General features: G+C 49.5%; 1 protein-coding gene across 2 annotated transcripts in view; it reads left to right on the forward strand.

Annotated features, from left to right (window-relative positions):
• The window catches only part of LGR6 (leucine rich repeat containing G protein-coupled receptor 6), a 133814-nt gene that overhangs the window by 88812 nt on the left and 18668 nt on the right, over positions 1–26334 (forward strand). For both annotated transcript variants that reach the window (XM_051771656.1, XM_051771657.1), the window contains exons 6-11: positions 8355–8426; positions 20643–20711; positions 22154–22225; positions 23378–23449; positions 24482–24550; positions 25494–25565. In XM_051771656.1, the coding sequence (XP_051627616.1) occupies positions 8355–8426; positions 20643–20711; positions 22154–22225; positions 23378–23449; positions 24482–24550; positions 25494–25565 (426 nt within the window). The remainder of the gene's footprint in view (positions 1–8354; positions 8427–20642; positions 20712–22153; positions 22226–23377; positions 23450–24481; positions 24551–25493; positions 25566–26334) is intronic.

The raw sequence follows: 26334 nt of genomic DNA on the forward strand, positions 1-26334 counted from the left end.
TTTTTCCTTGAAGAATCAAACAACCAAAAGCTTCTTATTTCTTTTCCTTCTTCCAATCCCTGTGTTAAAACTAGGGGAATTTCTAGCAACCTGAACAAAAATTAAACTGCAACAACTTGCAGTCAGGTTAAAAAAGCAATATTTTTATTTCTTGGAAAGCATACCAAAAAACCCCTTTTTTTCACCAAATATGATTTTAAACCAGAGGTTTAACCTCAGCACCTTGTCCAAGCCCATGTCTTCTTATTTACATGACTGTGTTCCATCTTCAGGTCGGATGTTTTTGCAGTGGTTGCTGTCCAGTTTGCACTATGAGCACTTTACTGACAGTGTTTGGGGAGATGTGGAGAGCAGTGCTGCTCCAGGACACCTGGTCCAGGAGGGAAACATTCACTCCAGGGGCAGAGAGATACTAAACCACTCACAACCCACAATCAGAATAAGAACTGATGCCTCTGGCAGCTGCTCAGGAGGGACATCCTTTCTATCAACAGAGGCTTGTAGATTATCTTGCTCTTAAAAGGAAATTTACATATGCAAATAGCTACTCATTAATTCTTTGGTGTTGATTAGCAAGTTCAGGTGTGATTGTCAACTGCTTTAGAGCTCCTCTATCCACATGAAATGCCACCTCCAGTTTGGTAATTTGTACTGATACCAGGGTGTTAAGTAACCTCAGCATGTAGTGCCTTAGTGAAAGTTTAGCAATTATTTTCTTTTCAAAATTTAAAGTGTTTACTGAAGCCATCCAGCATAGAAAGTGCTTGGACAAAGCACAGTTCAGGGTTTTATTAAACATCAACTTCAGCTGTTTAGACAAAGCATAAAGGCTTATTTAGGAGAAATGTGAAAAGCAACTTGAGAAAAGTCAAAAAAGTAGTTTTCACCCACAATAGTGCTCGTTCTGCAAGGCAACCCATGGCCACCATAATGCAACCACTTCAGTCAGCTTTAATAATTCGCCCAGCGGGTGAGCTGACATTTGGGGTTTTATTTCAGCCTCCAAAGCATGCTGCTTTCATTTGGGTTTATCCCATAATCTGGGCGAGAAGCAACTCCTTAATTAAACAGGCAAGCTTGAGAAATAAAAGTCATTGACCAGTAGGTCACAAGGGAGAGAATAATGTCCCACCACATACAATTGGAAGGGAACACATGTGTGATCCTGCCAGGCTCTGTGGGACACGATGCTACATTTTTGTGGGATCACAAGTGTTTGGCAGAACTGGCCCCATAAATCTCTCCCATGCTTCCATGCAAACCCTTGTCAGCACACCACCAGTGGAAAGTCACCCAGTGTTCCTCCTGTCCCCTACCAGGGATGTGTCCTCGCTCCAGACTCACCCACCAAGCTGACAAACAAATGTCCCCAAAAGCCAGCCAAGCTGGAGAGGAGACTTTCCCTACCGGGATGCAGATGATACTTCCATGCATTCCTCTGGAAATGTCTGGATTTGCAGGTAGATGGAGAAAAGCTGGCTGCTGCCATAAACACCGGGAACTTCCAGCCACAGAGGTATTAAAAGGAGCCCCTGGGGGAGGAGAGCCGAGGGCAGATGTGGATGAGCACAGAGGAATCTCTTCTATTCAGCCTGATCAATACTCACAGACACAGCTGACCATGGCTGAGGGCAGGAGCCTCCCAGGTGCAGAGATGTGCTGCTGTTCCTCCTCCACACACCTTGGGCCTTTGGGAGAGATGTGGGTGACCATCCTGCACTGCCACAAGGCACCAGCATCAGAGTATCCCAACCTCAGTCTGGAATACTTTAAGGCTTCAGTCTCTGCTAATAAATTACACCTTTGCTGAGGAATTCCCTGATCTTATTCCCATCTATTGCTGGGTTGCAGGCACTTCAGTGAGCAGAGCCTCCTGTAAATCACTCATCATGAAATCCATGAGTCTCAGTAATTGGCACCATCCTTTTCCAGTTTTAACAACACGTGCTCTGTGTGCTGGGATGCTGGCACTGTGCTGGGATGGCAGAAGGGAGGTGGATATTTGATCAGGGTAGCTCATGGGAATAGGATACTGAATATGTTACCTCCCAGTCTCATCTACTCAGGATCATATGTATCTTAGTATCTGCAAGCAGAAATAGTCATGAATGCTTTTCAGCTAATCGTTTGTATGAAGCAAAGGTTGTTTTACAAAAAGCATCTTCTTTCTTGAGCATAAAAGATTTTTCATTTAGCAGTCAGCATCTGAAACCCCCATGCTGCTGCGCTGACAGGCCGATAAAGTGCATGACAGCAGTTCTCATTAGTGTCCCTCCTCTCCTCTGTCAGCTGAATTCAGCAGAAAGTCAAATCTTGAGCCAGGAATCACAGCACCTCTTTCAGTCCTGCTGCCCAGAGGGGTCAGCAAGTAAAATCTTACATGGGTGAATTTAGGATCCATTGCCAAGAAATCCCCCACGCTGCAGATGTGTCCTTGCTGCCACACCTCTGCAGTGGGCTGCAGTTCCCTCCTTTCCTGACGTCATCAAAGGAGCTCTCAGCAAAGATGCTCTGAGTGACCCCTCCAAAACAGGCCAAGCAGTAGAGAGGTTTGCCCTGTAATGAGGGACCTGGATAGAGAAAGCCTTAGAGTAGTTTTGCTTTCATCACATAGCAGAGAATCCCTTAAGTTAACACAAATGAGGTCAAAACCCAAATTCTTCCCTGTTTGGGTCCAGAGGGAGCCTTATCTCCTGGAAACCAGCTTGACTCAAACATTTCTGCAATGTTGAACATCCACTGTCAAAAGGACCCTCACATACAGAGGGTCAACTTGGTCCCATAATGCAAAAGAGATGCTCCTCTCCTCTAATCTGGCCCTGATCCCAGTCTACCTGCTCACAAGTCTTTCAAAAACAAGGACTGTGGGAAAAGTTGTTTTCATGTCACAACCAATTACTTTTGCCTCGAGCCCTCTAATTCTTGTGCTCTGCATCCACCTCCTCTGTGCCATCACTGTATTTGTTACTGGCTGTTGCACCCTTCCCTCATCTCAGTTCCCCCTTTCCAGTTCCCATCCAGCTACCTGATTTGAAACATGGAAGCCCAGAATGATTTGGGTTAAAGCTCATCTCATTCCACCCCTTGCCATGGGCAGGGACACCTCCCACTAGCCCAGGCTGCTCCAAGCCCTGTCCAACCTGGCCTCGAACACTTCCAGGGATGGGGCAGCCACAGCTTCTCTGGGCAACCTGTGCCAGGGCCTCCCCACCCTCACAGGGAAGAATTTCTAATATCTAATCTAAATCTACCCTCTTTCAGTTTAAAACCTTTCCCCTTGTCCTGTCACTATCTGTCTGTGTAAAATTAGAATATAAGTTAACATATGACACTTGCTTGTTCCTTCACACCTTCAGAGGGAGAGACCAGATCTGCACCCTGTATCAAAGACAAAAATTAATTCTACTTTATACAGTGGCACAATGCCATTCTCTGCCTATTTTCCCTTTTCCTGTCATCCCTGTCATTTGATTTGCTCTTTTGACAGCTACTAAACACCAAGACCTCCTTCATGGAGAGATTTAAAAGCCTGTTAGTGTGTAAGCTCATATAAGACTGGTTCTCCCCAGTACAGCACTTGACTGAATTCCAGCTGATGTTTTATTTTCAAGGAAAAGCAACTCACCTGCAAGTGCTTCCTTCCTAGGCCACCCAGCAGCACCTTCCAGCCAAATGTGTGAATGTAGTAAATGAAGGATCTTTAGTAGAACTCCTCTTTCTTACAGTTTTTGTCATGTAAGGACACGATGCAGCTCTCTCTCTAACAGCATGGTTTGGTGACTGGAAGAGAAAACCAGTTTCCAAGACTCCTGGTTTCCCCTTCCCATTTTAGTCCTCGTTCTGGTGTAACTCTGGCCAAAACTTTCAAAAGGGACCACTGCTTTTCAGTTTCCTCCTGGCCTGGGAGCAAACCTCAAAGAGCCCTGCTTTCCAGGGATGCTGAGCACCAGTCGTTTCTGCTGATGGATGTGGGACTCGGAGCTTCCCAGCACCACAAACCCCAGTCTGGTGGATTGGAGCATCAGGATGACCCTGGCAATCACTGTCCTCACCTGTGCAAGGGAGTTATGAGTCCCTCTCTGAGAAGTTCTTGGGAACCTCAGTGTTGGCGGGGAATGCCAGGCATGTGCAATTCATTATCATGAAGAACAATATTGCCTGGAACATCTGGGTCCCATTCATGAGCCTTTTAATTTGCAGAAGTGCCTTTTCTCTCAGAGGACCAGGCTCGCTGCCTTGGCAAAAGTGAATTTCCCTCTCCAGCACTTGAGGAAGAAGCAAATCATGCTCTAATGCACTCTGAGAATGTCACTTCTGATCGAGCTTTGTTCTTCACCAGACAAGTCTCATGCTGGTCCTGCCGGAAACAATCCATGGAATTTGCACCATTTGTGAGTTAGTTTCTCTACTTATCCATGTCCAAGTTGAGGAAAAGGAGAATTTTGCCACAATAGAGATGCAAGTTCATCATGGCAATGGCTGGTGCAGTGGAATAATTCATATCGTGTCAGATTTGAGCTTGGTTCAAATCATCTAATGCAAATAACTGATGGAAAGTGTTTGCATTTGTCCTCTCTGAGAAGAAAAAAATGAAGTCATTAAAAATGAAAGCAATGGCGAATCCACCATTTCTCTTTGTAGTCTGTTCCAGTGGTTATTCATCCTTAGTGTTAAAAAAAATAAAGCTCGTATTTCCCATTTGAATTTTCTTTGGCTTTGACTTCAGACATTTGTTCTTATTATTCTTTTCTCCACTAAATCACAGAACCATTTTAGTACCCAGTTTGTAAGCAGGAAGAATCCTATACATTACACTGCACTCATCCCCTTGATCTTATTTTTAATAAGCTAACCAGATTGAGTTCTCTAAGTCTCCACCCTAGTTTTTTCCAGCCCTTGGATCATTTTTATTGCTCTTCTCTACACCCATTTCCAGTTACCAACGTCCAGTTAACAACGTGGATACCAGCAATACTTTGGGCCTGCCAGAGCTGGTTTCACCAGTGTACAGTCCAGATGTTGACATGATTTCCCTTTCCTTGCTCATCCAGTCAAGCACCTTCATAAAAGCAGCATCTAGGCATTAGCTCAACCTGCTTTCCTTGTGTCTAAGACAAATGCCCAGTCCCCTTGGAGATTACATTGCCAGAGCTGGAGCCTGTGTTGGACTGTCTCTCAGTTAAGTACCAGACTGCTCTACAGGATCCTTTAATCCACTGGAAAAATAAATGGAAAAGGAAATGAAATTAAAATGAAACAAATTCCACTAGGGGTGCTGCATGAACTATGGGGGAAAAAAATCACATTTATGCTCAATTTCTGATACGTAATTATTGGCAAGGACAGAAGATCTTCCTTCTAGGATCTGTTGTGCACTTCTTATTGTGGGTCAGAAATTAATCTCGTAGGGTTGGATTTTTTCTGCTTTGTTTCTAAATTCTCATCACCTGAGGCACCAGCCAAGCTGCAGCATCTCTCCCCAGCCTGTCTACAGAATTCTGACGAATCATTTATGTTGGTTTCAGCGAGGCACAGCGTGGGTTTACCTGGCACAGCAGAGGAGCTCGCTTGTCCCACGTCACTCGTGCTGCTGCAGGAGTGCCTGGGCCAGTGTCCCACCCTGCCAGAGGTGCAGTGTGACAACTGCTGTTGCAGAGAGCATGTGTTCCAATGGAAGTGCATAGCTGAGAACATAGCAGCACAACCACAAAACAGCAATGACTGTCCTCCTCCCTGGGCAAAGCCTCTTCCATGGATGATTGCCCAAACCCATCCTCCCTCCACAGCACTGACCGCACAGGAAGAGACACAGATCCTTGCCGAGGAGAACGATGAGTTCTAGCTCTGATAGCAAGGGCTTAAACATTTCCCAAATTTTTGAATCCTGAGGGTTGTTTACAGCCCAGAACCAAGGACCTCCAGTTGTTATCAAACCAGCTGTAATTTACAGGGCAGAATATAACGTCGTGTGGGCTGAGCTCAAATTGACAGGGACTGGAGATGTTGCAATTCCACTTGTTAAAATTTGTTTACCAGGGGAGGAAAAGAAAAGGTAGGATGGAAGACAGGAACGTCTTTTCAAGTGTTTACCTTTCCAGCTCTCTTGTTTCTATTATTGCCATGTGGTTGGGTAACTCTAGAGTTCAGCTTGGACAGCAAATTTTTTATAACTCCCTTTTTTGGTTGCTCATAATTTTCTCACCAACAAAGAACTTCCTTCGGATGATTTTAATTACTCTGCCTCCAAACAGAGTACTTTAGAGCCAAATATAAACACAGCAGGTGATTGCTTTGCTATGCTGTCTCCTTGCCTGACTGCAGTGATAGCAGTCAGCTGCTCAGCATGTCCGAGCTTGGACAAGGTGTCCTGTCACACCGTCCCAACCAAGCTCCAGGGATTTCCCTGGCATTCAGCATTCCCTTCTCCCCTTGCAGCAGACAGGGATATGGGGCACAGGGTTCTTGTGGTACCTCTTGGTGTGATTCCAGAGCAACTGCAGACCCAACCCCTCTCTTTGCCAAATGCAGTATCCAGTGCTCAAAGGGACCCAGAATGGTTGGCACCACCAAGCAAAGAAAGGGCAGTATGATCTGAAGCTGTAACATTTGATAGACAAGACCATCTAGATTCAAACTTCTCTTCTTGTGACAAAGAGAAGTTTCTCCTGTAAAATTCTCATTTTGATCTCAAGCTTCTTTTCTCCTCTAAAAGTCGCAATCCAAGTTTTCTTGCAGGCAACATCCTTTTCTTTTTTTCCCGTTTGCTTAAAGGAGCAAACATATTTTATCATACATCTTTCCCCTCCCTTCCCCTTCCTCTGAAATGTTTGTATGTTCTCATCCCAATGACAAACATCCGTCTCGGGCTGGTTTCTGTTTTGCAAGCCCCTACCAAACTGCCCTAGAGCCTGACTGTTCCTCCACTCCCAGCTCCCTCCTGTTTTACCCTAGAATATTTGGCAGTGGGAGCTGCCTGTGCTCAGCCAAACAACTCACACTTGAATCCAGGTGGAGTGAGAGATTTTTTCAAGCTGAGGCAGATTTAGATCAAGCAACAAGAAAAAGTCATTGATCCACCTGCCAGCGTGGAGCCTCCCCCAGGCTCTTGGAAGGAGGCAGCAGTATTGGACAAAGGCTGGTGCATCCCTGGCATTGACGAGGGAGAAAAGGACCCCCAAGGCAAGTGGTGTCTCTGCCCTGAGAGAGAGGAAAGGGAGTGGCCTTTGCAGAGGACCTTACCTCCTCGGTGGGCATTTATCCACACAGACCACACCACTGCAAGCATGGACAGCACTAAGGGGGTTGAGTGAAGGCTGGTAGAAGTGCAGGCTGGGCAGCAGTGGGTTGTCTTCTGCTTCTCAGCAGACTTTCCTCAGACTGCTCACAAGAACTCTCTCCATGAACTTGGAGGTGCCCTTACGTGGGATTTCAGAGGGAGAAGCACTCTGATGTACACACACAGAGTCTCTGCAAACAGAGAGGAAGGATCCAGGGATTAAGGCCTTGGGTTTGCCAAAAGACTGAGACATGGGAGTGAGGGGCCCACAGAAACAGAGAATCCAGGACTCCAGGCACTTATCACCTACAGAGCTTCCAAGGCAAAATTACCCCAGGTGGTTTCACAGGGCACCCCCAGCATTTGGCTCTCCAGTGCCAGTGTTAAGGCTGGGAGCTCCAGAACCTTTAAGCACTAGATATTCATGGCATGTAGCACCAGGATGAAGGAAAATAGGGAAATAATTGTTCCTGTAGTGCATCAGCCTGTGGCATGGCCCCAGCACTTCAGCCAGGCCACTCTGAAACATTAAACTGAAGACAACTCTCATCGCAATCAAACTGGAGCTGGTCCAGGAACTGGCAGCATTTTCAATTATTTTACAAGTAAAGATAATAGACTGTGACTAAGAGGATGATTTTGATCTCAAAGCCTTCTTGCTGCTACTAAGGCTCTGAGGAGTCCAATATGATTGTGTCCTTAGATATCACCCAGTGCCCATGAACAGCTGTTGAAGCCAAATGGTGGGCTGGGCCCAGGGTAAGAGCTCTGGGGTGTTTCTTGAAACTTCTTTCTTAAGTGTGTTCATCCACAGTCACCTGGCAGTTGTGAAGATGGAGATCTCAGGGAAACTCCTACATTAGTCTGGAATTCCTGAGGGAATTGGGAGCTCTGCAGCTGCTCTGCAGGCACTATTGCACTCTGCACGTGTCTCATGTGGCAAGAGAGGGAACCCTATAAGCCCCCTCAGCATCCCAGCCCAGGCTGTGCTCAGCTTGAAGGATGTCCTGGGCCACAGCTCAGGCCATAGAAAAAGGTCAGCTTGCACCTCCACTGACCGTCTCTGTTTTGTCCACAGGCACCTGCACAACAACCGGATCCAAAGCCTGGGAGCCAACGGCTTCGATGGGCTGCACAGCTTGGAAACCCTGTGAGTCACCTGTTTTATTCTCTGTCCTGAAGAGCTGGTGTGTGTTCATCCCTCCCAGCACAGCCTGCAGGAAAGGGGGTCAGCCCCACTGCACGTCAGTGGTCACCATGCACTGGGGGCAACAGCAGGGCAGGCTCCAGGCACCAGCACAAGCAGATGCCCAGAGCACAGGGCTCACTGGGGAGTGAGAGACTGGACTTTCTCCCTGTAGCTGGGCAAGCTGGTCTGGCTGTGCTGCTGCTGCTGCAGAGGGATCTGTGCATGTGGGTGGAGTGGCTGGGAGGGGGCTCTGAGGCCCTGGGCACCAGTCCAGTCCAGGTGCAATCCCAAAAGCTTGAATACATGCTCTGCTGAGGGAATGTGTCCCCTTCCTCACCACGTGCACATGGTCCCAAAGCCTCCTCAACACCTGACCGCCAAAACAAGGAGCTGGCTTGAGTGAGAGGCCAGTAAAGTCCTCAGGGATCTGTGGGGTATCCCTGTTTGAGATGGTCTCATGTCCCCTGGCATCACCTGTAGCCAGCTGACTTCATCTTGCACCATATGCTTGGTGTGGCTGGGTAGCAATCCATCAGAAGACTGCAGGGAGGATGGGAAGCAGGAATGAACTCTCCTCCAGGACACATCTTCAGGAAGGTAGATTGAGATTGGAAGATATTCTTTACTCAGAGGGTGGGGAGGCCCTGGCACAGGTTGCCCAGAAAGGCTGCGGCCCCATCCCTGGAAGTGTTCAAGGCCAGGTTGGACAGGGCTTGGAGCAACCTGGTCCAGTGGGAGGTGTCCCCCATGGTTGCAATGTGGAACAAGATGAGCTTTAAGGTGCCTTCCAACCTAAACTGTTCCGTGATTTGGTGATTAGAGCCAGGCAGCTCACTCAGAACTCAAGGAGAGTTAAATCTGACAGCCTGGCCACACATACTCTGTGCTGTGACAGCTGCATGAATGGCCAGGGCCTCATGTGCCTGCATTGGCCCAGGAGGAAACACAAACAAGCAAGCAAATAAATCGAGGCTCTGAAAGACTGGAAGAGGTGGCTGATGCCTTCAATTGTGCAGAAACATGCAGGCTTGGGGTCAGAGTCAGGCCCTCGCTCCTTGCCAGAGAGAATTAGGGGGTCTGGTTCATGGCAAAAGGAGGTGCTGCTTCCCAGCATTCAAGTGCCACTCAATGAGACGAGGCCCCTCTGTGCCCAGCACGGTGCCAACAGCAGCTATCAGGCGCGAGTGGCAGCAGCAGGCAAGCCCTTGGTCCCCAGACACGCTCCTCAGGGCAGGACCATGACAGGCATTGTCTCTTCCTTTCAGACTGGCAGATCCTGGGGCCACCCAGAAGGGCTCAGCTGGGGAGAGGTTGAACTGTGCCAGGGGTAGGAGGCTGATGGATGGTCTCCTCTGGTGACCCATGGGTCCCCCACCACTGTGCCAGCTTGGCTTCCTCCCCAGTCGTTTCTGGTGGTCGCAGAACCATGGCACCCAGGCAGCACAAAGGCAGGCGAGCTGCAGGAGGAAGCAGCTTCCACTGCTTTTCTTCCATCAGTGAGTGCATTTCTTCCACTCACTGATGGAAGAAAACCTTGTTTGAGCTACAAAAGTGGCAGACCACGCAGCAACATCACAGCCTACATCAGGGCAACCTTCCTCTGCAGCCAGGGTGGTTAAAGCAATCCTGCTGCCCATCCCAAGCACGATGTAGCTGCCGAGGAGAATCTGGCCCCTTATTTGCCATGGGAAAGACTAAAGGATTCCATTGCCCTGGGAGATAATTCTGTTTCCACAGACATTTCTGCTGAAAGCTCATTTTCCCTCTGCTCCCCCTCTAGCACTTTCTTTGCCCATCCGAGGTGCCACCCAGCACTTGGGGAGAGCAGTGTCCTGCTCCCAGTCCCTGCAGGGACAGGACTGAGCAGAGCTGCAGGGACGTGGCTGTCTGGAGGGCTGTGGCAGTGCAAGTCCTGTCTCTGCTGATGCTGAGCAGGAAGCCCTGGGAGCATCTGGTCTCCAAGGGTTGTCCCCTTGGAGCAGGGCTTTGCCCGTGTCCAGGCTCTGATGGAGCACTTGTGCGTGGGAGTATCCCACGGCCCCATCCTGCACAGCTGCCTGTAGCTGCAAGGACAGTGCTGTGGGGGAGATCTCCAGACTCACCCCACTCTCCTCCACATCTGATTGCTCTGAAGGAGTGTCCTCTAGAAGAAACGAGCTGCCTTCTGCTTCCCTTGGCCTGAGCATTCTCACCTCCAGGTCAGCCAACATTCTGAGTCGCTGATCCTTGAGGAATGCATGTTCCTCAAGGAGACCCACCCACCTCACCTTAATCCTTAGCACTCACCTGCCTGCTGACCAACGCTGGACAAGCTTTGGGGCAAAAAATACGAGTGTTGACTGCACCGTCCCAGCCAAGCTGCTGGACCTGCATCACCTACCACCTCTCAGCTCTTGTGTATGTGGAGACAATTACAGTCTCCACATATGTCCTTTAATTCAAATTGTGATTACATTGTGTTGACGACAGTTTGCACGTTTTCTTGGCTTGTGGAGGCCAAACTGGGCTCTCACATACCTCGTGGGCGTTAGCTCCTGGAAGACAGTTAAGATGGTAAGGGCTGGTGAAGACAGAAATTTCTCCAGGGTTCCTAAAATGAGTATTTGTGGCCAAATGCTGATTATAAGCCAGGCACAGTAGTTGAAGAACTGTAGAAGTTGAGAGGGAAAATATTGTTTCAGGTTTTTCAGAAGAGCCTGGGAAGTTTTAGGTGCAGAAACCTCTCCTCCCCTAAGGGAAATATTTCTTCTCATATTCAGCTAGACAAGAAAACTTCTATTTTTATCAAAGGCAGTCAAAACTCTGAAAGAAGCAGCAGCCAAAACTTTAAGAGAAGTAGCAGCCACTGCTCCACACAGGTCTCAGTGGTGTGTAAGCTGCATAAGTACAACCACACTGGACTCCTACCCCAGGTCCCAGCACTTCTGCAAAAACAGATCCCAGTGGAACATCTCTGTTCTTCGAGGGGGCTTGGCCCTGTTGTTTCAGGAAGGCAACAGTTCTAGAAAGGGGTGAAGCCAGATGAACGACTTCATGTTTCCCTTGCACTGACCTGCAGCTTCTGTGCACAAGTCAGCTCTGCCAAGTACACAGCAAGAGCAGCTCTGTGTTCTCCACACTGATGGGGGGGAAAGGTAGATATGCAACACCCACCAAGTGTCAACCAGTCAAACACCAGCATGTAACTGAAGAAAGAAGCTCCAAGAAAATTTTCTCTGTCAGGGCAAGATCTGGCTGTTCACAGCCCCCTCCCAACCTTCTCTTCCTGGGAAGGAAAGCTGGCAGGTAGGCTGGAAGTAGGTCAGAGCCACCCTGGCCAGATTCCCAAAAGGGTTTCGAAACAGCCTGGAAACCCAGTGATATTCCCTCACCAGTTCCCATCAGCCTGAGAGGTGACGCAGAGCAACCCTGCAGGGCTCTGGGAAGAAGCCCCAAGCACAGCTGAGCCATGAAATCAGGTATTAGACAGTTGGAGTGGGTGAAGCTTGGCGTTTCTTAGCCCTTTCCCAAAACCATGGAGTAAATAAGAGTGCAGATGTCCTGATGTGACACATTCTTCCTGTAGCCCCTTTGGGCAATGGACTCAATCCTTTACACGAGGTGTAAGGTCAGGGGTGCCCACAGGAGATGCAGGGAAGAGCCAGCACTGCCCTGTGAGTGGGGCACGGCCAGCTGAGCACAGAGACTTTAAATACCAAGGGAAGGACAACCCATTGGCATGCCCAGAGGGGAAGGCCTGTGGCCAAGGTGAATGTTTGGACCACAGCAAATGGCACAGTGGACTGGGAGAATCCTGAGAGGGCGAGAAGTGGGGAGGTGAAATGAAGGAGAAGAGTCACAGGGAAGTGCCATCATCTGCAAGAATAGGAGAGAAGTGTGCCAAAAGCTGAGACTCCAGACACACTGCTCTTCATGTCACTTCCCTGTTCCTGCTTTGCCTTGTAAAACCTGCCCCATGGTGTCTTGTCCTTTGAGCTGTTTAACACATGGTGTGAAATATCGGGCAGCGTAATCTGCTTCTGCCATTTGGATGGAAAGAACTTCTACATTTCCTGCTTATTTTAGACTTAATTTCTCAGTCTTTTCTCAGAAGGGCAGGGGAATGAGGCACCTTCCAATGGAAGGTGTCCCTTCCCATGGTGAGTGCTTGAAATAAGATGATGAGGTCCCTTCAAACCCGAACCATTCTATGATTAAACTTGTTGTGTGCCATAAGCCTGGTGAGTAGGAATGCTTATGGAAAAGCTGATGTAAAGAGCAGTCAGCTGCAGCCAGGAGCATCTCTGCAATGACAGGTAACACTCAGACCTTGTGCTCAGGGCTGGGGGCACAGTGCTAGGGAGGACATGGCTGTGCTTTCAGAGGAACAGCAAGGGAAAATTGCCATCCAGAGGTCTGCTAACACAGGAGCCAAGTTCTCCACTGCTGTGTAAGGAAAGTATTTCTAATGGGGTGGTCCCTGTGACATGAATGAATTTCCACATTGAGGCTGGTCTTGTGCCCAGGTTTCCTCCTTGCCACCTTCACCTGGAAAGCTGAGCAGTGTCCTAAAGTCCCTGAACTTTGCAGTCAGTCTGAATGCAATCTAGAACCTGATGAATAGTTGCCTCATGCCTTGTAGTGCTTGACTTTGGCCTCATTAGGTAGATTGTGATAGCACTGAATTTATCCTTCTGCGTCCCTGAAATATGAATGTGCCATGGATCAGGGCTGGAGGGGGTGGGGAATGCAGGAAGTTCCTCCACACAACTAAGCTCCAAGTCACTGCTCTATGCAGTGTGAAGGGATGGAAGTGGTAGGTGACCTGAAACTATGCAGCCAAACACATATATAAGTATGGGGGGGGACACACCTGTATAGTGCCTCACAGATAGCCTTGGGGAGGGCATCTAATCATGGAAACTGAATTTCAGAGCTGGCCCCCAAGTTCTAGCTCCAAACACCTCATACACAAACCATCATTTAGCATTTCCACCTTGCCTGCTGTTAGGGAGCCCTCAGCCCTCATGGCAGAGGAGAGCAGACCTCAGACAGCAAGCAGAGAGTGCAGCTGAAAAGAGGGGGAGAGAGGTTCCTCGTGGATCTTCCTACGCCTTCTGCCAAAACAGTGGTGGAAGTGACTCACTGAAAATGCCCCTGGGATGGGATCTGTGCTTTGAGGAAAAGGAGAAGGCATTTTTTTCTCCCATCAGGACTGTTTTGTCCAATCGGGAAGAGGTGTTGTGGCCCTGAGGGCTGGTTGCCACATGCACAGAGAGGAAGCCTGTGGAGGCCACTCCCTGGGGCCTCTCAGATGAAGTAGGTGGGCAAGAGCAGTGGCTCTGGCAGGTCTGTGCCCTCACATGGCTCAAGTGGGCTGGCAGTGCTGAGCAGCACCTGGTGTGGGGACTTGAAGGCTCCCCCATCACAAAAACCACCTTGTATCCCCCAACACCTGCTCAGGGCTCAGTTTGGAGGTGCTGAGACAAAGGGAAAAACGCAGAAGTAAGAGCTATGGCCCTCCTGGTGGTTCTGTGCATGGACAGGGCAGAGTTCCCTGGAGCATGGGCTGAACCAAAAGCACAAGCAGATAGACAAGCCCCTGACATTGGCAGGGAGCAAAGACGTGTCCCAGCAGTGTCCCAGCAATGTCCTGCCTCCCCAGCCCACAGCAGGGCCAAGGTGGGTCCCAGGGCAGAGGCAGAGATAGGAAATGAACAGCTGCTCCCCAGGACCACCTCAAAATGCTGAAGGCCTCTGGGCTACAGCCAAAACAGCAATGATGTGCCCCAAAAGTCCCACTGCTCTTATTATTCGGGCATCTCCAGCCCATCTCTGACAAGGATGTGATGGGGAGCCAGTTCAGAGAGGCCCTGCAGCCCTCAACCATCCCCTCTACCTGAGATGACCCCACTGTTTCCCACCTCCCTGGCTTCTCCCTCCCCATCCACATCCCTGCCAGCTCCTCCGCCCATCAGGTGGAGATAAATCACTTGGAAAGAGCAAATCTCCATTCATTTAAAAACCTTTTAATTTATTTTTTAAAAATAGTGCTAATAAATTAAAAACGTCTCCCAGAAGGGTTGAATTCAAAACCCTCTGGCTCCAGGCATTTTATCTGCCTAACCTTGCCTCACAGGAAATGCCCTTACCACAGCACTCACCCCATTATCTGGGTAATTAGTCGAGTCTGTAAATGCAGAGCAGGGCTGGAACCTACCAACTCCTCCAGAGAGTTGGATTCTCTTTCAGAGAGAAGATTAAAAAAAAAAGAAAGAAAATTAATATGAAGCACACCTTAGGCAATGAAGGCAGGAAGAAGGAAATGGGAAATATCTCCAGCACAGCTCATACAAGGGTTGTTTAACCCTTTTAGGGCCAGGCAGGCTTTGCTGTTCGCCTGGAAAATTGTCTGTCAAGTGCTACCTAACACCTCAACTCTCCATCAGCATGTTTGATTTGAAACCTTTTGTGCAGTCTCCTGATGCTAACCCCAGCCTGTGCAATTCCCAAAGCATGTGATGGGTTTGACTCCCCAAGGATTCCCTGTTTGCTGCACTGAACTGCTCTGGTACTTCCTCAGCATCCTGATGCTCCAGCCCTGCAGTGTCAGCGTGGGTCCCCAGGCACCTCATCAGATCCCAAACTGTCTTGTCAGAGGATGGGAGGGACCTCAGGAGAGGCTTTGGTATCTAGGTTGAGGGGATGGAGAAAAGAAGGGGACAGGTGGTTTTTGGGAAACAGGGACCACAGCTCAGGGCCCTGGTTGCATGGATCCCTGTGCCTGGTCCAAGAACAGAGCTGTGAAGTTCATTGTCTGCTCTGATCATTGTGTAAATGGGAAGTGACTTTTCCAACCTTAATGATTCTGTGATTCTATAAAATATGGCACCTGATTGTGCACTTTTCCTATTCTGGACTAATCTGACAGCTCTTCCCAGCTCAAGCTCAGCCACAAGCCATGACCTGGATGTAAGGCTTCTGGGTAAAGCTGTCTGGCCCGTGCAGGGCAGGAGGTCAAACTACATGGTCACAACAGCCCCCTTGGGCTTCCAGACTACCAATTAAATCATTCCTAGTGCTTGATTTGGCCACAGTAACCAGCAGGACTAGCAGCAGTTGTAATTACATTTACTGGCAGCTTGATGAGACGCCAGCACAGGACAGGTGGAAATGCAGGTCCTCAGGAGAGGCTGCACAGAGTCCCCCCCAGGCACCATGGTAACATCTCCAACTCCACTGGGACTGAAACAGTCAGTAAATGTCCCATCTCCAGTTCCTAATCTCACTGCATCTTCAGGTTTATTAGCTGCAAATTTGTGGTGTTTTGTGGCTTATGGAAGAATTTATAGTACTATATAATTTTCTTTTTTTTTTTCTTTGGCTTCCTGTGTGGAACCACTAATAGTCCCTAACAGGCAGAAAATTGACCTGAGACTCTTTCCCCTCTTTCTCTCCTTTTGGCCCGACTGAAGATATTAATAGTTCCAGGCTGCATGTTGTCAGCTTCAAATCACCCTGGCAATTAAACCCCAAAATAACTGCGCCTTTGATGTCAATTTGCTTTTATTTCTAAATAAACAACAGGGTTGGTTAAGATCTTCCAAATACGAAGCTATAGGCTCCCTCTAGCAATAACAATAATGGAAAGCCAGCCAGTTCATTCTGTCTTGGGCAAACTTGGTGACCTTTCAGAGGTTTTCATTTCAACTAGAAGAACAGACAAGGCTCCTCTTGACATCCCACTTTCGTGCTAGAGTTGGTAACTTTGAGCCCAGCTGAGGACAGTGATTATTTGTAGTCATTGCTCTTGCACATCGGTTCTGAACCTCTTGGCTGGATGACTATGCTTTCAAAAGCCCTTGATAACAGGGAGAACTCCCTTTTGCCATGTTCATTGTTCCTGTTTGTTTGTTATGAGGCTTCCCTATTGTTTGGCACAGCCATGGCCGTGGCATTGCCATCCTTCCACCAGGTAATGCTGCCCTTGTATTTGCTTTGTGTCAAAAAGGGTGGCACCCCACAGCCAGAGAACCCCATGTGTGGCACACAAAGCCTTGGGGCAGACCCCAGAGCTGGGGCAGCTGAGAGCCCAGCAGTGCCAGGCTGGGCCAAGAGGCCTCCCTGGGCACCCCAGCCCATGTGCCACAGCAGTGCAGTGGGGACAGTGCAGTAGCTTTTTGCAGCTTTCCCAGCATCGTCCCAAATCTGGAAGCAGTGGGAAAGAGTCAGAGTGTGGAGCTGAGAGCAACAAAGCATTGCCCAAGCACCTCAGATAAGGCAGGGAGAGAAAGGGGACCCTTGGAGATGTTTGCTACAGCAGGTCCATTTCCTATATCCAGCAGTTTGTGAACAATGGCAGTTCACTGATGTGCTCTGTGGAGGAAATTCTGTTGCTCTAGAGGTGGTTTGGGAGACCCACCACTGGCCACCCAGGCTGGGCCAGATGCACCACGGGAGAGCAGGCAGAGGAGCCATGTCTAGGATGGATGGAGCCCTGCTGGTACCTGTGGAAAGACCCAAGAACTGAATTACACTAAAGGAGCAGAAACTTCCCCTTGTTCCCCAGGGACACCACAGTGGGGGTTGGATGCTGAGTTTGGGTCATTCTTGGACCAGAGCTTGACTCAGATTCTGGGAAAGAAGGAGAAGGGAAAGAGAAGCCAACTTTGTGTCCTGGTCTGGGTCTGGGCTTTGGGAAGGCTGGCCCCACTGCAGGGAAGGGATGACACCTGAGGACCATCTCAGGCACTGGCTTCTTGAAGCCTCCTCCAACCAGCTGAACCCCATGAAATGGGCAGAGCCGGGCAGGGGGCAGCGCTGGAGACAAGTCCGGGCGGTGCGAGTGGCACACGATCCAGGGGAGATGGCTGCAAGCACCTCTTGGGGAGTTGTTCCCCAGAAGAGCTGGGTTTGTTTTCCAGGAGGGAGGTTCACCTCCTCCAAACCGAGGAAGCACTGGCAGGAGCGAGCAGGGGCACATTGTCTCTGCTGGCAGCCGGGCCGGAGCGTCTCGGCTACACCTGGTTGCATTTCCACTTTCCAACAAGCCCGGTGTCTGCCAGCATTCCGAGATGGGCTTTACCCAGCAGGAGCTGCTGAACACAATGAATGCTCTTTGTATCTAAGTGCAGAAGGGAGGGAGGCCCCAGGATGCTGCCAGGGCTGGGAACGGTGTGTGTTCGCTCAGGAAGGACTGGTCCTGTACGTACTTGCACACGCACGGAGGTACAGACAGAACCTTCATCTGCTGATGAAAGACCTGCCTGCCCGGAACAGATGCAGGCTGGAAAGGAAACGCATTTTTAGAGAAAGACAGGAGCAAATATTACAGCACAGTGAATTACTCCTTGTAAGTAATACTGGTTGCAGATCTAAGATCCCTTGTTCTGTTAGTGAATCACAGGTGAGCCAAGCCTCCTCTCTCTTGGGCAATGTCTTCCATCTGTCAGCAGCTCACAGACACATCGGGTGTCGCTGGGGAGAAACTCAGCCTCGTGCCATCACACAAAGCATCCCACAGCAGTGGTGACACAGCAGCAGTGTCACCTGGGGATGAGGTTCACAGCCCCTCCCTTCCAAGGACTGTCCCTTGGCATCAGACAGGCTCATCCCAGCCCGTTTGTGGAGCGAGGGAGGGAAGTGCTGCAGGCAGACACCCAGCTTTGAACGACCTCTACAGATTCCTGCTCTCTGTGGAACCTCCCTGTAACTTCAGGGAGTCACTGCAGGGTGAGCCTGTTAAAGGTATTATGCACCTTATGTGCAGAGATTTGGGGCCGTGGGTCAACTTTGGCTGCTAATGCCCCTCTGATTTCACCAGTGCAGTGATCTGGAGGTTAATTAGATTTGACTGACGCTTTGAAAATGCCCAGTGGTGCCCTGCTTGCACTTCTCATTGCTTGTTCTCTTTGGAAGTCCACCCCTGTACCTTCCTGAGCTGCAGAGAGAGGATGTGCATTAACAGTCCTGCCCTCAGGTAACTGAGGCTGTGCAGTGTGAGCCTTCAGCCAGGCCATGATGCCTCCATAGACACTGGCCAAGAGCATCCAAGCAGCTGATAATGAGCCACAAGCAAAGAGTGAGGCTGTGAGCAGTCATGTCTTGGGCTATTTATTCTGAAACAGACCCATTTGGGATCAAGCAGAGAAGACTGAGGAAAACCACTGATCTGCTTGGACCCAGGAGAGAACCGAGTGTGTCAGAGTGAGCTCTCTGGGAGAGACAGAGCTCTCGTATCTAAGAGATGTGAGCTGGTGAGAGGAGGGGACACATCACTCCCGTTCCACTTCTGGGTCCTGGGGACAGGCACAGCAGCCACCACATCACAGAGTGATGGACAGTGGGCAGAGGGCAGACAGGACACAGTGGGCAGGTAGAGCTCATGGTCTCATCACGAGCCCCATGCTCCTTCCCCACTGATTGCCAGCACTGCCAATTATTAGACAATGTGAAAACCCTTTCCATGCCCTACAGGAGCAGGATTCATTTGCTCAAATCCATACTCAAAGTATCAGCAGCAAGATCCCTCCGTAACTGGAGGAGAGAAAACTGCCCTCAGTGTCAGGGGACAATCCCTGCCAGATCAGGACCCACCACATCCCCTGAGCTTCACAGGGAATCCAGCAAAAAGACAAAATCCGCCCAAGACAGCCTCATTCCATAATTTTCTTCTGGTTTGGTGCCCTATCTTGTAATTCCCTGATAAGTGTTCCCTAAGACATAAGTCATACAAGTGAGGAGTCCTGGAAGAACAAGAACCAATTTGGAGAGACTCTCTGGGTTCATTTCCTGTGTAAACACCTTCAGGGCAAAGTCAGGGTGGTGCCAGAGTCATTCCCAAGCAGGGGCACTGGTAGTAAGAGAATATGTAAGAGAGAAGGGGGCTGAGAGAGATCATAACGTAATGACCAGGCCCAGGGGATGAGAATTACAGGGTAATTGGGCAGCAGCTCATTGCTGTGTAAATGCTCGGTTATTTCTGTTCCATAAACCACAATCCAGGTTACATGGTAATTACTTTGAGGTTCATTAAGTGTTATTATACAGTAATCTCCAGGAGCCAGTAATTACTCTCATGTTCCAAGGTATCTACCTCTTAAAACTCAGTGAGTGTCATGCAGGTAGGGAGCAGTCAGACTTCAGGGAATTGGTAAGTGGGATGGCCAGGACAGGGTCAAATGTTACTGTGACAGCTGGAATTGCCTTCCAAGGAGAGCACTGGGAATGCTAGAGGAGAAGTGCTGCACATCCAAAGCCCAGTCAGTCTCCATGGGCCAGCAGCAGGATTGGTGCCTTCAGAGGGCTGCTGCTCTCAGGTTGCCAGCAGTGCCCCATAGCTCAAATAAATCCTTTTCCTGAGGTGAAACCCATTCTTGGAGAACAAATACAGCCCATGAGGTTTCATTCAGACTCAGATGTCTCTTTTGGTTGCCAGGTCAGGGCAGGTAAACTCTACACTTGTCATTACAACCAACATATTATATTTTACTAATTTTACTATATGGCAAATAAGACTTAATGCTCAACAGTGTCAGTACCTCCTGCACATGCCTTCCAGCTTTGGCTCACAGACTCCAATGTGGAGTTGACCCCACCCATCAGAAGGAGACCTGTCTTCCCACAGCCCACTGTTCCCACTATTCCCAGTCACAGCTGTCCCAGGGGCAGGGAGATCCAGTCGTGTCCCCAGGACAAACACTGAGGGAATAGTCTCCTGATCCCCTCTGCACCACAGGGAGGGGGGGCCCAGAGAAGCCCTTTATGGGGCTCACACAGCTTGAAGTTGCTGTTGTGTTTCTTGTCCTTCAGAGAATCCCACTTTGACCTGGAAAGGTGTGAAAAATTACTCAGAGCCAAAGCCCCCGGGGGTGAGCTCCTGGCAGAAGGGGACAGGGTGCTTTGGAGACATGAAGCAGCAGCTCTGCCCCATGCTGGGCATAGGGGGGACGGGGGGGGGGGGGAAAGAGTCCCAACTGCAGCAGCCATGGCTTGGACTGACTTTTGCCTGACAGGCAGAGAATATTCCTGCCGCAGGAACGTGAGATTGCGTTTCCAGGCAGTGGCTGGATCAGCACAGTAGGAAAAACCTGTCTCTCATGCTTAAGGCCCAAGTTTCCGTGGCTGCACAGCACAGACACACACGGTTGAGTTCCTGCAGCAGCGTCAATGAATGTTTTTCCCTTCTGTGTCTTCCAGGGATCTAAACTACAATGAGCTGCTGGAATTCCCCGGGGCTATCAGGACACTGGGCCGACTGCAGGAGCTGTGAGATTTCCTATTTATTCCTTTTCAAAACTATTCCCCAGTGGAGGGTGACCAATAAAGCATCATGCATGCTCTGACTTGAGGACAGCACTCAGTCCAAGTTTTTCTTTTCCTTCACAGCCCTCTCCACCATGCACATCAAAGCAGTTTATCCCCTTGATTTCCATCAGCTCTGATCACATCCCCATCAGCCTTCACATCATGACTGGTGGAGGAGAGTGGGAGATCCCTGTCAGCCTTGGAGCAGGTTCCTCCTGCAGCTCTTTGCTCTCCTCTGGCATCTGAGGACTCAAATTCCATCTATTCTCTGGCTACTTCTGATGTCCATTCCCCAGCTTGGGACCACAAACTGGAGTTATCAGTGTTATTGTGAGGGCAAAGCTTCTGCAGGCCCTGTATCACCTTCTCTGATGTGCAGAAACTGTTTTAACTCCCTTAGGATGAATTTATAACAGGGAATTACAAAAGTTTATGACCTTTTTAGTGGATAGCTCTCCCTCCTCTAACTGGTCAGCCTAGGAGACACTGAAAATGAGAAAACATCCCAAAACATGAAGGTAGAAGCCCCAAGGTGGGGTCAAGTTGATGTGGATCCACAGCTCCTGCATCACACTGGTGCCAGGCAGGGGTGGGACAAAAGCAGCTGCTGTTGTTTCTGGGACTCTCAGAGTAAAAATCTGACACTACTTTTTTCTTTACTGGAAGAATTCTCACAAGATTTCCCTGTTCAGCCCAGATATCATCGTTATTCTCACCTTTAAAATGAGATAAGGTCCCTAATCCACTTTGAGAGAGCTTTTGAAATGGCCATCACTAAAGAAGAGGCAAATTTCAAACAGTCATCAACTATTCACCTACTGAGACTCCTGTGTTATTAAACAAGCTGGGCTTCACCCAGAGCCTGGTCTTAGCCCCTGACACAGACACCTGTGGCTGCCTTTGGTATACAGGAGGTCACACTGTGGTCCCAGAGCTCTCTTCCCCTGCAAAAGTTTGCTGATAGCAATGTTCTCAAGCTTAACCAAAAATATCCCAGCTAGAACTACAAATCCTTTGAAGTCACAAGGGCTGATAATTCCTACTGCACTCTGGTTGGCAGCTGTGGAGCTGCAGTGGAGACCATCCATAAAAATTAGCATTCCTGGGGGGTAGAAAAGTTTGTACTTGGTTTGCTCCTGTTTCCTGACCTGTAAAGTGTTAAACCCTAAGTCTTGGTATCCTTGGTGGGTTCTGTGGAGTCACATATGGAGCACCCAGCTATAAGCAGAGTAAATGTGGCTTTGTCCTGCCAAACCACAGACCTTGTTCACTTGCTGGGATGATGCTACAGCTGGGACACCTTCTGCTTTGTGTGTTTTTTTGAAGGCTCTCTGGCTTTAAAAGTGTTGAGGAAAGAAGGTTAATTTAAGTAATTAATAACAAGATATTTTTTCTCCCACCAGCGGTTTTCATAACAACAACATCAAAGCTATTCCAGAGAACGCATTTGTTGGGAATCCCCTCCTCCAAACAATGTAAGAAAATTAAATAATGTTTCCTACATCTTTATATTACCCAGAAAGGGGCATTTCCTGATGTCTTTGGTTGGGATTTCTGACAGTGGTCAGCATGACCACAGTCTGACATTTGTTATCCATGGGGTAGCACAAGCTGAAATAGCTCCTTTTCAGCTACACCCCAGGTTATTGGGTGAGTTCTCCTTTCCCTGCAGCTGAACTTTGCTGCAGCAATGAAGGAACAAAATATGGGTGCTCTGCATGGAAACCTTCTAAGCCCTGGAGGACATCTGCTGGTGTTTATTCCTTGTGTTTAGAAAAGCTGCTGGCCAGCTACAGCAGCAACTACACGTGTCAGGGAGCTGGGACACCAGATCATTGTGTGTCTGCCCAGACCTGTGGACACAAAGTTCTGCAGACACATACACCCAGTTGCCAGCTCGTTTCCCTTCTGGCCCAGACACAGGTAGAGATTTTTGGGTAATTCTTCTCTGAACCACATGGATACTGGAAATTATGGCAAGTGACAAAAGCTCTGCTTGTCCAATCTGGACTTAAATTACAGAAATAACAACACCTGGAAAGAAAGCCATGGTGACACTGGGTGAAAATACTCACTGCTCCACTCAAAACAACCAGCCTCATCCCCATCTCCCTTGGACACATCCCCGGAGTAACAATGGGGGCACAGACATCCAGAATATTCATCTCTCCATTGGATCTGCCCATCTGAAGTCTTTCTCAGTCAGTGGGGGGAAGTGTTTCTTGTAGGAGGTGACTCAAAAACCTGTTGGGTACAAGGAGAGCTCACTTCTCTCCAGTGACTGTGACAAGTAGGGAAGGTGCTGGTGCTGTGGGTATGTGTGGTCAGAAGAGGTGTCCTCCAGTGCAAGGTGTTTTCCAGCAGGGTCGAAGGAGGGCTTTACATCTTTCTAGCCTGCCTGGTTCAGCAGAACCCCAAAGGGCTCATTCAGAGCAGCAGGAGACCTCAACTGTACCAATGTCCAGCCAAAACAGGCTAGTGGGAGAGCCTGGGGTTTTCTGGGAACAAGGCTACCTCACAGCACCTCCTGCATAGCTTACTGCTGGTAGCTTCAAGGCTCTTGACCTGTAATAGCATCTTCTCTTTGTGTGCAGCAGACTCTGACTGGTTCCTCTTTCCCATTGCAGCCATTTTTATGACAATCCCATCCAGTTTGTTGGACAGTCTGCTTTCCAGTACTTGCCAAAGCTCCACACTCTGTAAGTTCACCAAGCACATCTTCAAAGCTGTAACACATCCAAGCTCCAACCTTGTTGGATTGGGCATCTTTGGGGCCTCCTCCCTTCCTGTTCTCAAGAGCCTCTGTGTCAATAAAGGACCATGAAGCCACTCTGTTGGCCAGCCCCAAAGGTGATGATCCAAGGAGTAGACACTGCAGATGTTTTCTTCTGAGGAAGAATAAATTTGAAAAGGAAGCAGAAATTAATTCCTCCTGCCCACCCAGCTGACAGGCACTGGAGCCTTCTAAGGTCTCCACAGGTGCCTCGGGACCAGCAAAGACCTCACACACAAGTACCACAACTTCTGCTACTGTTGTGTAGTTTCCCAAACAGAAGGACACTGAATGCATCTGCCTTCATCCACAAGATAGAGAAGTGGAGGAACACTGGGCAGCCAGCAGTGACAGAGCTTCCTTCACATGTTTGACCTTAAGCCTGGTCTGGGGCCACCACCATGGGATGGGCACCACCCGGACCAAAACAAGTGCTCCACGTTGGCTTTTCAGCCAACCTGTTGTGGCACAGCACTAAATACTGAGGCAGAGGCAACCTCAAAATCTCTATTTATAAACCTCACCCAGCCTCTCACTGCAGGAACACACGCAGGCAAATAAAATAAATCATTCAAATAGCCCTGCATTCTTTAGATCCAAATGCACAGACTCAGCGAGGGTTGGGTGGGATGCCCTGCTTACATTCCCCATAGTAATTGTTTGAGGATTTTTTATTTAATTTGGGTAGAGATCGTGCCAAGAATGTCAGTGGCTGGGAGAGGCTCTGAGCTTGCCAAGTCTCCTTGCATAGAAGTGCCCAGCTCCATCTCACTGCGCCTGCACTGCACGAGGCGCCTGCTCCGGGGACTGCTCCCAGACTCTGGGGCTGGGCCTCCAATGCCATGTCTGGGTGTGAGGAAGCAGATTTGCTGCCATGGCCGATGGGTCTGGCACCTTGGGCAGCTGCATTTGCCTCCAGGTCCTCTGCCCACCTCACTCCCCCTGCGTTTCCCTGCAGGTCACTCAATGGTGCAACGGACATCAGAGAATTCCCGGACCTTAAAGGCACCACCAGCCTAGAAGTTTTGTGAGTGGCACCTCTCTCCCTTTTACCCTGCTAGCTGTGCTCTTCCTCCTTCAAGGCGGTCCAGGCTGTTTCAGTGAGGACAACTTTCACAGTGCTGTGCAGTATTCAGCTCTGCCTCTCCCTGGTCACTCACCCTTCTGCTTCGTTTCACCCCTGTGGCTCCTGAACGCAGCTTTCCTCTCCGTGAGTTGCTCTCTCAGTACTCTTGAGTGTGCTCCAATCTTTTTTTTGTTGGTTTTTTTTTTTTTCTTCCTTCCCTCCTGCACTTGTGAAGGAATGAGCCTCTGAGGGCAGTGCTTCAGCATGGTCTGCTGAGACCCAGTGTCTCTGCCCATACTGGGGCCAGCACTGCAGACCAGGACAGGAAATATCTGCCACCCAAGCTGGGGCTCCTGCAACCTTTCTGATCCCCTCCTTAACCCATCAAGCTCTGGAGAGCAGGGACTCAGAGGACACTTGGAGGCCCCTCCCTAGGGCACTGGTCCCCACGCAGTGCCCAAAGTGGGAGCACCCCAGCCCAGGGTGTGACCTGGCCATGCCTTGTCTCAGGGACACAGGGACACACCATCCATCCCCTACACACAGGTTTCTGAGGCAGTCCTGGCTCCAGGCAAATCACCACTCTGGACAATGGGGAACTGGGATGGCAGAGCGTGCCACAGAGGGCACTGCCATCTGCCCTCAACACAGCCAAGGACATGTTAATTCAGTATTCAGCAGCGCCCCAGAACTTCCTAGAAGCACATTCACCTTTGCCAGGTCCAGCAGCAGGACCTGTTTCCAAAACTGCCAGCCAGTTTTTTATCTTCTCCAGGCCTTTCATTGCCCCATTGATATTGTCTCTCCTGCCACTATTTGAGACTGGTAGCTGGGCTTGTGGGTCACAGAGTCTGTGTGCTGGCTCTCAGCAACACCATTTCTTCTCTCTCCTCCGCCCCTCTAGGACCTTGACCCGGGCAGGCATCCATTTCCTTCCCAGAGGGATGTGCCAGCAGCTGCCCAGCCTCCGAATCCTGTGAGTAACCTGTGTCTCTGTTCTGCCTGGTCCTTAGAAAAATGCTGTCAGGAACTGGTCTAGATCAGGGAGAGGACAATTTATGAAAGACCACCCTGTGGTTCTTGTTCCCATTATCTTTTCCATGCAGAAATCACCACCTTGAGCTCGTTCTTGTTCTTGAACTTGCTGCTTCATCCCAGCATGATGCTCTGGTCCCAGGGCTGCAATCAGGCACATCCTTCTTGCTCTGCACCAGTGAGGACTGTCTGCCCCATGCAAGGAGGGTAGAGAGGGTGCAAAGGGAGGTGGGTAAGAATGGCTACAGCATTTCAGAGCTCCCACCTATGCCGAAGCTCTTAGCCCCAAACCCAGCAGGACATCACATTTACACAACCCTCTGCCCCAGCACTGGCTTATTGCACTTGGAGCTCCAGCAAGTGCCATCATCTGGAGGAAGGATCCTGTTCACATCCAGTGAGGGATCAGGTCTGACCTGATAGAGACCTGGAAGGCCAGTAGGTCATATCTCCTCACATGGTGCAGCAGAGCCTGATCAGGGTTTTGCTCAGAGATTCCACGTGTCCTTGGCTCTGCCTGCTTAGCTGGGCACTGAATGATGCTGAGAGGAGGGTGTGCTTTCTTCTTTAACTTGGTACACGATACAATCAACATCTCAGAAAGACTGTGATGTGATTCCCAGGAATCACACCCCTGGTTCCTGAGATCCCCAACTTTGCAGTCAAAGACATCCTCAGGAAATGAGTCATGAGCCAGATTTATACAAGTT

Source organism: Manacus candei, unplaced genomic scaffold (assembly GCF_025592945.1).
Source record: "Manacus candei isolate 608988 ecotype Guabito, Panama unplaced genomic scaffold, ASM2559294v1 h1tg000139l, whole genome shotgun sequence".
In the NCBI taxonomy this organism is placed as follows: domain Eukaryota; kingdom Metazoa; phylum Chordata; class Aves; order Passeriformes; family Pipridae; genus Manacus; species Manacus candei.